The following is a 12,830-nucleotide window of genomic DNA, read 5'->3' as shown; positions in this document are numbered from 1 at the left end:
TAAAAATACTGTACAGAGGGGTTACAGTTACATGAGTACATAAGCAAGGTAATGAGTACCTTTCCTATCAAGCATTGTTACCTCCTCCTTGGTTTTTCCCCTACCATCTCTTCCCTCCCACCTCTACAACTATTCCCCCCTTTCCCCCTCCCTTCTTTCCCCCCTCTCACTCCCCCCCCACACCCCCCCACACACCCCCGCCTAAATTGTAAAGTTTGTTTTTCAACATAGTATCTTGTACATCTCATTGTTACAGTGGGTCAACCTGTATCCTTATTTAAGCATTTTGTTTTTTCCCTTCTCCTCCCCAAATTAAAGAAGTGTATGTACAAGATGCAGGGCACCAACATCAAATATGGGGTTATACCATGGGGAAGGAACATACAAAGAAACAAAAAGATCACATGGTACATTATAAATACGTTAGAAACAATTGCAAGAAAGAAAAAATGACTGTGTCCCTATCTTGGGGTTCATAGCCACGATTCTTCTGTTGTCAGCCTCCTTTGTAGCTTGAGGTGACAGGCACCCTGCACCACTGGGTCCAGCTATGCATTGAGAAGGGGCCTTGTAAACTTTTCTGTATGAACTGGCCTTAAACCTCAATCTTCCTATCCTCAGCCTCTCAAGTAACTCAAATTACAGTCACGAGTCATTAATACCCAGGCTTTGAATTTAATGCAGTCCCATTTGCCAACTCTCATCATTTTAAAGCTATTGGAGTCTTATTCAGAAAATTGTCTATTTCTAAATAGTTGTTGGCTATTTCTCACTGATGCCTGAAATTTAACCAAGAGTTCTTTCTTACTTGGAGATCAGAGCTTTAAACAAATGGCAATTGATGGACTATACCTATTTACATTTGCATACCATCAGTGCATTACTCATCAAGCTTAAAGCCTTGTTTAATGTTTTGCAATAATAATCCACATATTTTTGGAATCTCTAATGACATCACCAAAAAGAACCTTAGAGCACTTTGGTTTTTATTTGGATGCTGTTTTGGAAGTGTCTTAGGTTATCAAGAAGAGAAAGCTATATCCTAAAAATTACTTTCTTCAGGATTACTCCTGAAGCGAAAGCAATAAATTTATGAAGTTACTAGTCTTTAGGCCTTTAAAGTGTGCTGTGTTTATTTATGGCCAAAAAAAATGGCCAAGGGTGAATGTTTTGTCATGATTTTGTTTTGATTGATCAATCATCTTTAGGTTCTCTGGTTGACATATCGTTAGTGCTTTTATAAGGCTCATTGTACTTTTCCCACTGATGGATGGGAAAATTTGTGAGCAAATATACTGACCAAATATTTCTGTTTACCTGGATTTTCATGTTCAGACTTTACAAATTGGGTTTTGGTAACCATCAAAGTAAAACAGTGGGTTTTAACCTATTTTATGTATTTGGTACTGAATAATTATGAAGAAAGTTTTGTACATTTATGCACCCAAAAAGAGCTGTTTGGTTTAAGATTAGTCAGAAAACTAATTTTTTTTTTGGTTGGTCATGGGGCTTGAACTCTGGGCCTGGGCGCTGTCCCTGCGCTCTTCAGCTCAAGGAGAGTGCTCTACCGCTTGAGCCACAGCACCACTTTCGGTTTTCTAGTGGTTTATTGGAGATAAGAGTCTCACGGACTTTCCTGCCTGGGCTGGCTTTGAACCTCGATCCTCAGATCTCAGCCTCCTAAGTAGCTAGGATTATAGGCATGAGCTACTGGCACCTGGCTAGAAAACTGATTTTGAATCATGTTAAAATGTTCTTTAAAAATATTTCAGTATTGCAGGTGTGGTGGCTCATAACCTATAATCTCAGCTACTCAAACATAAGAGGAATGTAGTTTGAAGTCAGTCCAGGAAAACTTAGCAAGATCCTATTTTATTTTTTTAAATCAGACATGGTGCCACATCTATCATTCCAACTACTCAGGAACCTGAAGTAGGAGGATCAATGTCTGAGGCCAATCTGGGCAAAAGTACGAGTACAAGACTTTATCAAACTAAAGCAAAAAGTGTGGAGTACATAGCTCAGCAGTAGAATGCTTGCCTAGCAAGAAGGAAGCCCTGGTTCCCCCCCCCCCCCACACTCAATGATGAGATAGAGGGAGGGAGGGAGGGAGGTAGTTTCTGGACACTATAGTTATACTTATATTTTAGTCCCTTTCTTTAAGTTTAACAACTGCCTTATTTATATCAAACTTAAGACAAAATGAGGAAAGCCAGGCACTCAGGCTCATGCTAGCTATTCAGGAGGCTGAGATCTGAAGTCTGTAGTTCAAAGCCAGCCTGAGCAGAAATGTTCATGAGACGCTTAGCTCCAATAAGAGTCTCTGAACTAAGCATATATTTTAAAATATCATTGGTATCCTGCAAATTGAATCCTTCACATTCTCTTTCCAGCCTCCTCCTTCTTCCTCCCACCACATCATTCCCTTTGTACTAGAGCAACCTCTGCCATTGCTTACAAGGCTGAGCCAGTGTTACTTCCATGTTATGCCATTCCATAGTCTACCCAAGATGATCTGGCCCCAGTGTCGCCTCCTACATGATACAGGTTGGGGCATTTTCTCTTATGGAATTGACCAGTCTTGTGTAAATAAATGCTCCTTCAGAGCATTCATGACCTGTTACTTATTTTTTACCATGTGTTCTACTGAAGTGCAAGTTCCTAAATGCAGGCTCACAGTGCTTCTCACAGGTACACATAAGTAGAGGGTGCTCAGTGGTTGTGCAAGGAAAGATGGCAGCATGGAAAGGAAGGAAGGAACGAATGAATGAACTAAGGAAGGAGAAAAGAAGGGAAGGAAGGATGGAAGGAAAGAAGGACAGAAAGAAGGAAAGAAAAGAAAGGAGGGAGGGAAGGAAGGAAAGGAAAAGAGGGAGAAAAGGAAGAAAGGAATTGTACTAATTGATAAGCTTATTTAGTATTGAAAATTTCAATTTGAGAATGAGATGGTCTAAATTATTTTGTTTTTCCAACTGAACAATGGTTCATTTCTTACATGTGTACCTTCTTTTTCCCAAGAAAAGGGATGAGTGGATTAAGCTTCCTGATTTCTAGTCAGAGAACTACCAATTTCTATCCCTATGGCTCTATAATCTTAATTTATGTAATCTCTTGGGTCTCATTGTTACAAAGAAAGAATAACAGTTTACCATAGTCTTCTGTGAAAAACAAATGAGAGGTTTCTGAAAATGCTGGGAAAGTATGAAGTGTTATCTAAATAAACAGAAGGAACTGTTCCTGTTATTGCTGTAGTGACCTGCCATTATGGGAACTTTTCCAGCCTGTGGTTCCTCTTAACCTGGGGTACTTTAAAGGGACAAGGTGACACCCACAACTTATGATTTATTTTACTACACTGGATTTTTGGCAACATTTATTCTGCTCATCAATCTTGGTGAATATTACCTTCAGAACAGGAAAGCAACCTTTATTTCTATTTGAATCCATTTCTAGCTCAGGATCTCAGCCTATAAAGAAAAGTGTCTATTATCACAAGCAGATGTGTTGGCCAAATAAGTGAAGTTAATTGCAGCTAGTCATACTTTTAAGTTATGTGTAAGACTCTTGAAATAGATGGTGTTGATTACCTGCATGTAATAATTGTAAGATTTAAGTAGTGCTTTTTTCTCAGCCTCTTTGTTTTTCAAAGGAGTGAAAGGTATGCTTATTTGAAAGCTTGTGCTTGTGACATAAAATTTCTTTGTCAGAAAATATCTATGTCTTCTTTGTCATAAAAGTAAGTTTTCAGGGCTAGAAAGTGGCTCAGTGGTAGAGTTCTTGCCTTGCCTGCATGAGGTCCTGGGTTCGATTCCTCAGCATCACCTAAGTGGAAAAAAATGTAAGTGGCTCTGTAGCTCAAGTGGTAGAGCGCTAGCCTTGAGCTGAAGAGCTGAGGGACAATGCTCAGGCACAGAGTCCAGGCCCCATGACCGACAAAAAAAAAAAAAGTAAATTTTCAGCCATCACCATACTTTTGTGCTATTCCTGTGGACCTGACCTGCACTTGTGGTAGGAATTTCTACTTCTTTTCTGCAGTTCAAAAAACTTATCACTACTTGGAATTGTCTACTTCTTATCAGTTTTACACAAAATGACTCAGAGTAGCCTTATGCAGCCATTCAGGGCCAAGGAGAATCCCCATATTCCTCAACATGAAAAAATATAGTGGCTAAAATTCAGAGATGGAACTACCAGCTTCTGTAAAATAGAGATCAATTTATGATATGGAGAAGCACAGGGATTCTGAAAAAGAACCACCATGAGCACAGCACCCTCTGAAATATTTCAGCAACATAGTGATTAGGATCACTTGTCAGAGTGCTTCTTACCAATTCAGTCAGTACTCTGAGCATAAAGGAATGGATGATATGCTTAATCTACCAAAAGGGAGTAGTAATACCACTTACCCGGTACTTTATGGTAAATATTTTTATACTGAACACAGCAGAAAAATAGGATTCATAAGAAAGAAACCAAGAACTAGACTTGCAGCTGTGAGTGATTACAATACCACAGTTGAGATGAGTCTCAAAAACAGAGGAACTGAGAAGTTATCTTTCTACTCAGCCTCTGCCAATTGTGAAGAATGACAAGTCACGAGTCCATTTGCAGGCAAAATTGGCCACTCATCACTGGAAAGACATTCTTCTCATTTGTGTTTTTAAGTTGAGGTCAATTCACACACAGTGAAAGTTATTCTTTCTCATGTTTATTTCTGTGAATTTTAATCAATGCATGGAGTCATCATGGAACCACACCACAAACAAGAATATTTCCAACACCCTCCAAAATTCTCTCTTGTCCTTCCTGTTACCCTAGCTCCTAGAACCACATGGTTACTTGTAGTCTAGTTTTGCTAAATGTTATATGTACAGCCATATGTTATGTTACCCTTTCAGTCTGGCTACTTTCACATAAGATAATCTATTTTAAATTCACCTGTGTTGTTGCATGTGTCAGGACTTTATTATTTTGCATGGAGTAGTGTGCCATCGCATTGTAGCTTCATGCTTTATTCACCAGTTGAAGTGGTTTCAAATTTGAGGTGATTATGAATAAAGCTACCACCAACACACTCATGTGTGTGTGTTTGATGAGCATGAATGCTTTCATTTTACCTATTTTTCAGTCTAGCTTAACTGACATTGCTGGATTGCATGGTGAGAAGATGGTTCTCTTTAATTAGAATTTTTCAAATTGTTTTCATAAAATAGCTATGCTCTTTTTGCACTTCTTTAAGCCAATGGATTCATATATTGTCAGTAACATCTAGTGTTAGGTATCTTTTTTTTTTGTTGATAGCCATTCTAGTGGGTGTCTTCTAAATGACTTTACTTGGCCTTTTCCTGATTACTTATGCTGAGTATATTTTCACATATGTATTAGGTATCCATATGCCCTTTTGAAGTAAAACTTCCATTATTTTGTCCATTTACAAATTTTGGTTCTTGGTTTTTGTATTCAACTGTAAATATTCTTTTTGTATCTAATTACAAATTATTTGATGGATATGTTTTGCAAGTATTTTCTCCCACTCTGGGGATTTGCCTTTTATGTTCTTAACAGTAACTTTAAAAGAGCAAGAATTATATACATTTAAGCTGCTTCCAAGCCTCAGAAGGTTATTTTTTATTATTATTGTACAGATGATGTACAGAGGGGTTACATGTAATGAGTGCATTTCTTTTTGAACAGTGTCACCCCTTCCCTCTCTTTCTCTCAGTTAAAAGTGTTATATTTTGATGAATCCAATTAATCATGTTTTGTAGTTTGTGCTTTAGATGCCCTGTTTAAGACATTCAAAGTCACTAAGAAGTTCTTGAATGTTTTCTTATTTTCAGCACTTGTATTCATTTATTTTTCATATTTATTTATGATGTGAGATAGGAAATTGAAAAAGTATTGTCTATGTACGAAGAACAATACCCAGGGGTTCAGGAGACACTGCACAGTACAAATTGAATTGGAATGTGTGCAAAGTGGAAACTTTGTAATGTTCTTGCTCATTATACATTATATTGTATGAAGATTTTCTTTGTTTCCTTTTTTGTGTGTGTGTCAGTCATGGGGCTTGAACAAAGGGCCTGGGTGCTGTCATTGAGCTCTTTGGCTCAAGGCTAGCACCTATTACTTGAACCACAGCTTCACTCCTGATTTTCTAGTACTTACTTGGAGATACATGTCTATTGACTTTCCTTCATGACTCATAAAAACAACAACTGTTTTGTTAAATTGCAACTTCTTGATATAACAACTTAAAGATAAAAAGAACACTCCCAAAATAACAATGTTAAGGTTAGTTGGTTTTATTTTTAAGCAAGATAGCAAGTAAACTAAGTAAACCATGTGTTTTTATTTATTTGTTGTTGTTCTTCTGCCAGTTCAACTCAGGGCCTGGATATTGTCCCTGAGCTTTTTTTTGCTCAAGACTAGTGCTCTACCACTTTGAGACACAGATCCACTTTGTGTTTTCTGGTGATTAGTTGGAGATGAGTATCTCATGGGCTTTCTTGCTTGGACTGGCTTCTAACTGCAATCTTCAGATCTCAGCCACCAGCACTCGGCAAGAAAGGGTATTTTTGATCAAGAGTTTGATACTTCTGTGGAAATAATTTGTGTATTCTTTCTCTGGAATCAAAAGGAAGTTATGTGCATTGCAGCAGCATGCTGAGCTGCCTTGGCTGTTTTCCAGGCTTCAGTGAATGGAGATATTCATCTCTTACCTTACATGGTCCCTGTGGAAGATAGATAACTTCACTCAAATCAGTGGAAGAAAATACAGAATAACTTTAATCTTAAAATGCCTCTTTTAGTGAAATTAAATTAAATCTGCTAAAAATGGAAATATAAGATGTTCTGACTGAGTAAAGGAATACAGGCTTCCTGGATTGTTGCATTCTTGCTAGGCTCTGTGATAAGCCTCTCAAAGGCTTTTTTCAGGCTATGTTAATAGGCTGAGGATAGTTACAGAAACTACAAGGAAAGACTCAAGTCCAGATATATCTGGAAGACTCCTTTGTGAATTTGTCTCATTTTCATTGGTTGATTAGAAAATTCATTACTGTAGGTAGTTACTATTTTTCCCTTTGGTCAGAAATGTATTCTTGTCTGGGTTTATCAATCAAAGTCAATGTAGTTTTCTCACATGGATATTTTTAATTACTCTGTAATTCTTTGACTTTGCTTTTGCTTATTTGTTTTGCTGATGTGCAGGATGGCTAGAATTTGCTGTACTAATTCAGGATGGTCTTGAATTCAGCCTCCTGAGTGCTCAGAATACAGATGTGTGACATTGTCACTGTCTCACTACTTTTGCCTTAAATGTAATATTAAATTTAAATTTCTGACCATGTGTGCTATTTTTATAATAAAATAGTATCACTCAAAAATATTGTGACTGCTTTCAAAGATTTTTAATCAACAATTTACTAGACTAACATATTTATTATGATGATGTATAAACTACACTGTACTATTAGAGAAGATTATTAAGGAGCCTAGGATAGAATTTCTGTTCTCAAGACTGTGTTACCAGAATGGGTACTGGATCACTAAGTGTTGAATAAATTAATAAGTTACTCTCATAATTTGTAAAGGAATTAAGGAAAAAAAGTCATTGCAAAATTATTTTTTTTGTTGCTGCATCTCTGTAGACTGAAAGAATTCTAGGCATTTAGTAGATCCTAGAGACATACTTTGAGTGCATGAAGAAATAACCTGCAGGTTAGTGTTATTGGAATCCACTGGCAGCTTAGGATTCTTACTGGTCCAGTCATGGAAGGCTTCATGGAATAGGTGAGATTTTAATTAGTGAGGCAAGGAGTAGGACTGTGTATGGATAGAGAATAGTGTAGAGGTTCCTAGAGATATGTTGGAAGCTGACTAGAAGTAAAGTAGCAGTGAGTTGATAGGACATTTTGGAGAGTCTTAAAAGACAAGCTTGTTTTCGTGTATTTTAGAGTATTTTAGAAAAACACATCTAGAGATATTTTATAAGATGCATGGGAGAGGAAGAAATTGTGAAGTGCTTCTTGACAGGCTTAGTAATTAAGTGGGCGGATAAAGGACAGGAAAGTGTCAAAGATGCTAACATCTTGGTTTAAGTTTGATTGATTTAGAGAATAGTAAAAACATAAGCAAAAATAGGACAATTTAAAGAGAAAATTAGCATTTTGTGGGATCTTTTACTGTTTAAAGTAATAGGGACACTTATGTGTACTGATAGAAATTAACAAGGCACATAATATTAGATCTGAGAGTAATCTTAAAGATTGAGTTATTAATTAGATTAAAATATAATCTTATTATAATCTTATTATTTATCAGTGAGAAAGTGGATGAGGTTCTGAAGTGGACTTAAGAACAACTTTACTAACGTAGGCACTGAGCATGAGTAGGAAGACAAATGGAGCGACATTTACAGTATTCAAATGGTTTTATAGAACTCTTTCACTTACCGCCTAATTTTCTATTTTCTTTTCTTTTTTTTTGTCAGTTGTGGGGCTTGAGCTCTGGGCCTGGGTTTTGTCCCTGAGCTCTTTTGCTCAAGGTAAACACTCTACCACTTTGAGCCACAACACCACTTCCTGTTTTCTAATTGGAGATGAGTCTTATATAGACTTTGCTGCCCAGGCTGGGTTTGAACCAGGATCCTCAGATCTCAGTAGCTAGGATTATGTTCATGTGCTACCAGTGCCCAGTTAATTTTCTGTATGTTATATGAATAAACAATAAATACATAGGTCAGGTAATGCCTTAGGAGTTATTATGTCCATAGTATAAACACTACGCTCTAAGATTGAGATAAAATCCTTCAAATACTAGACACTGATTTTATTCATACTTATTAGTAAAAACAATTTGATCTTGTACCCCAAAGTGATCATAGAAATGAACTGTATTCATTCGTAACATCTTGACATATTTATGTTTAGTAAATTCTATATAATTATCACTGAGTAATAGATCACTCAACTCTGAACATATTTTACACTACAAATGTTCTATTTCAGAGTGATGGTCTGGGTCTTGGGGGCTGTATTACCATATTTTCAGGGAAAGCAGTTGCTAAGACTCCCCACTGTTAATATCTCTTAACCCATCCTCTCTTCTGTTTGGTGTGGTCCTAGGAAGCATGTTATAAGCAGAACTGTTTCTGAGTATGTGTTCTAGACAAATAATCAGGCTCTAAAGGAAGGTTCTGGCTACTTCTCACTTTTGCATGCCTTCAATCCCTATTTAACGTGAGGATAGAAATAATATCTATCTTCCATAGTACATTTCTGATCTGCCTGTTCCAGACCTGATGAGTGTGAAGTGTGATAACGGCCTTTCCTTATGGAGCCCATGGGTAGTCTTCTAGCAATGAGCTGATCTTAATATGTGCATTCTGATGACTTCCTTGCTTCCAACTATCTTCCTTCCTGGACCCATGGCTTAGTGGAGGGAGTAGTGTGCAGAAGGAGCTCTCTTTTCCTATCAGAAAAAGGAGATAAGTTAGAGACTGTATAGCATGAAAACAGATAGGAATTAGTTTTTTTTTCAAAAATAGGAAAGATAGTATTCTATCTTTAACCTGGATTATCACTGGAGGGATGTCAATAGCAAAATGACCTTATGATAGTGACATCTGAGAGTTTACCCTTAAAATCCTCACTGCTTTGAAGAATTTCCTGCTTCTTTATCTGTAGTGATAGCACTGAGATTAAGGTCAGCTTTACAAGCTCATTTTAAGCCAGTTGTTAGCAATAGTTTACTGCCTTTGACTTAAAAGGAGTGCTGAGAGTTTAATAAAAACCTGTAGGCCAAACATTTTAAAATGAGTGATGCTAAGTAATGAAATAATGTGAGAAATCTTGATCTCCTGATAGCTGGAGGAAAAGCAGACGCAGACCAACATGGTGAATTCCCATGGCTAAGGCTCTTGGGCACAGTAGTAATGAGTAATAAAAAAGAGAATTTAAAATTCCACCTAGAAATGGGAAATGTCTAGCATTGCTAAGTAAAGCATTTCTAGATAGGAACTAATGAACTGCTTTTCAACTGGAAGTCTCCAGGAATAGGAAAGCTCCAGCTTCTGCAAATATTACATGAAAAAGCAACCCACTATTCTTGGACTTATAGATCTAATTTACAGATTGAAGGACACTTGCTCTTCTAATAACTGAACTAGCTGGCCCCTGCATGCGGAGTTGCTATGGTGATATGAGCTCAGTGACTTCTCTTCTCTCTTGTGGAATGTAGGTGAAAAGAACGGAAGGGACCCGGATGATGCTGAACTAGTAAGGCTCAGTAAGAGGCTGGTGGAGAATGCAGTGCTCAAGGCTGTCCAGCAGTATCTGGAAGAAACACAGAACAAAAAGCAGCCTGGGGAAGGGAGCTCTGTGAAAACAGAAGAGGCTGATCGGAATGGTTGCGACCAAGATAACAACAGGAAATGAGACTGGAACTCTGTCCCCACTGCTCCATAGGGAGAAAAAAAAATCTTTGCCCCTCTGCTAAGTCTTGGGACTGACTTGCCCTGTGCTGTTTAAGTGTCTCTTGTCCAATCCCTGGAGATTGCCTGACACTTACACAGTTAATATGTTTGCACTGCTGAAGCATAACAGAAGACAAGTGAGTGCTGGGACTAGCAGAGGAAATTAATTTCTGAAAGAAGAATGACCCACGTGTTACTTGCTTTCCACCTTGCACAAGGGACAGGAATGAATTTGAGTTATGCCTCCTGGATTCAGAGGCTGTGGGACGGGTCTTGCCACCAATAGAATACTGCCATTTATATTGCTTGAGGCATCTGACTGCTTTTTATCTAAACCCAAACTCACACATCATTATCAAGTGCTAAATTTAAAGTCATCACTGTTGAAATGATCATGTGTACAATTAGCCTATAAATATGTCATGTTTGTTCTCAATGTGCTGTTGCTCCGTGGTGATCTTTCTTCACGGTAAATTATGTTTTATGTAAATGATATATTTTTGGCAAAATGTGATCTTTTCTATAAAAGGTGGGCAACATTTTCAAGGTTTTTTTTAACCTTATTTTGATAAGTGAATATGTCATATTAAATGTTTTTCATTGATATTTGTACTTTAAATGTATTATAATTTTTTTTTCTTAGGCAAGAAACCTTTTGGAATCCAAGACTTACTTAATGAAGTTTTGCATCGAGAAAGGATGAGTCTGAAGTCCAAAGTGAAACAGATAAAGGAACTTTTATTAAAGCCTGAAATTCAGGCCAAAATTAGAAGGGAGCTTTTGGAAGAAAGACTTATAAATGAAAGTAATCAAGCAAATAATGATGATTTTATTGCAGCTTTGATATAAGCTCTATATTGCTATTACGGTAAGATAGTTTATGAAATCTTTTTAGCTTATTCAATAGCTCTTTGGTAAATCCAAAGTGTCCTGATAGTTTCTATATAATAGTGATTGAACCAGCTTTTGGTAAGGAGTTAATTTCTTGCTAAAGAAAACTGATTTTGCCCTATTATTTTTTTGAGCTAAACTTATGTTTTAGAATGTTTATTTCTATACTATTGAGTCATTTTTTAGCAATGACTTTTTAATTAGCTGTTGTGATGTTCTTTGGGGCTTTGCAGATAAAAATACAGACTGTGAAAAAAATCTCTTAAAGAAAAAACCAACAACAGTATTTTAAAGGTCACACGCCTCCTGATCATTGTTAACCCACAGAAGCAATGTCCACGTGTGTCTACATCTAGTGATGTAGAATTTAATGAGAATTTGAATGTTTGTTGAGTTGGTATTAGTATATGAATGAATATTATAAATTAAGAATTGTAATCACTGGTTAAGAATGTTTTATATCCACCTGTATTATTTTTCACTGATCAAATTGCAGTATGTTTTATCATTTTTTAACAGTTTTTTTTCTAGTTTCCTGAAGATAAGCCACGGGTCTTACTATACCCCTTGTAATTTGAATTTGTTTGCACTGATTCATTTTTAAAGAGCATTCTTGAAAAATTTTCTCCTTGTGTGATGATTATTGGTACCAGCTTTTTCTATAGTCATTGAAAAATTGCTGCTACCAATAGATCACAATGAAGGGGAGAAATGATTAGAGATCAAATATGTAATCATTTCACATATAAAATCCAGTTGGCTTATGGATTTTAGCTATTTTTTCACTGAGTAAATTATACTACATTTATTTATAAATGAGTTTATGCATTTTCATGCCTCTTAATAAACATATTGTTTTCCCTTGTTGCCTTTCCTCTTCTTTTTTTCCCTCCTGGAATTTGTTGATCCATGTTGTTCTTCTGAAGTCAGGAGCAGGATCTCTGAGTGTTTCTTTATTTTTATGGGCCTGACTTTATGGTAAGAGAGCACAGTTATCAAAGCATCATTAACTTTAGATTTAAAATCATTTCAAATAGGTCAGCTTCATACACATACAAAAATAACAATTCTGATACCACCTATAAAAATTTTCCTTGTTTTGACCTCTAGATTTTCTAATTGGACAAAAGGGATTTGCTGTGATATTTCTACCTGTACATAATATGCTTCAATCAAATTCACCTTCTCTATTGGTCTTTCTTACCCCTTCTTGTATCACAACTTTTGCTTTTACAGTTTTAGTGAGTAGCATTTCAACACACACACACACACACACTTGGACATATTCACCCCCCCCCACACACACACTTGGACATATTCACCCCAATTCCTCTATACTTTCTCCCTCCTCGGTCTTCCCAAACTTTCCTCTATTATCTTTAAAGTTCTTGTGCTTGAATTCTTGTATTCTGACTTTTAGGTAGAATTCATCTTAAAAATAAGCTCAGTGTACTTTATGATA

The 12,830-nt window shown here is 36.6% G+C and overlaps 1 protein-coding gene across 3 annotated transcripts in view; it reads left to right on the top strand.

The window, feature by feature from the left end:
- Positions 1-12,232, top strand: part of Akap7 (A-kinase anchoring protein 7) — a 123,377-nt gene extending 111,145 nt beyond the window's left edge. The window contains exons 8-9 of one of the 3 annotated variants that reach the window (XR_011369279.1): positions 10,243-10,946; positions 11,121-11,207. Coding sequence is in view for 2 of the 3 variants with exons in the window: in XM_070010087.1 (XP_069866188.1) it covers positions 11,121-11,326 (206 nt within the window). In the remaining variant the exon portion in view is untranslated. Of the gene's footprint in view, positions 1-10,242 lie in introns of all 3 variants that reach the window. The other 2 variants (XM_070010087.1, XM_070010088.1) reach the window with 2 other exon arrangements.
- Positions 12,233-12,830: the final 598 nt, after the last annotated feature.

Source organism: Dipodomys merriami, unplaced genomic scaffold (assembly GCF_024711535.1).
Source record: "Dipodomys merriami isolate MVZ:Mamm:240054 unplaced genomic scaffold, mDipMer1.0.p SCAF_8, whole genome shotgun sequence".
NCBI classification, from domain to species: domain Eukaryota; kingdom Metazoa; phylum Chordata; class Mammalia; order Rodentia; family Heteromyidae; genus Dipodomys; species Dipodomys merriami.
Note: the sequence above shows the minus strand (reverse complement) of the source record. Positions and strands in the feature narration are given on the sequence as shown.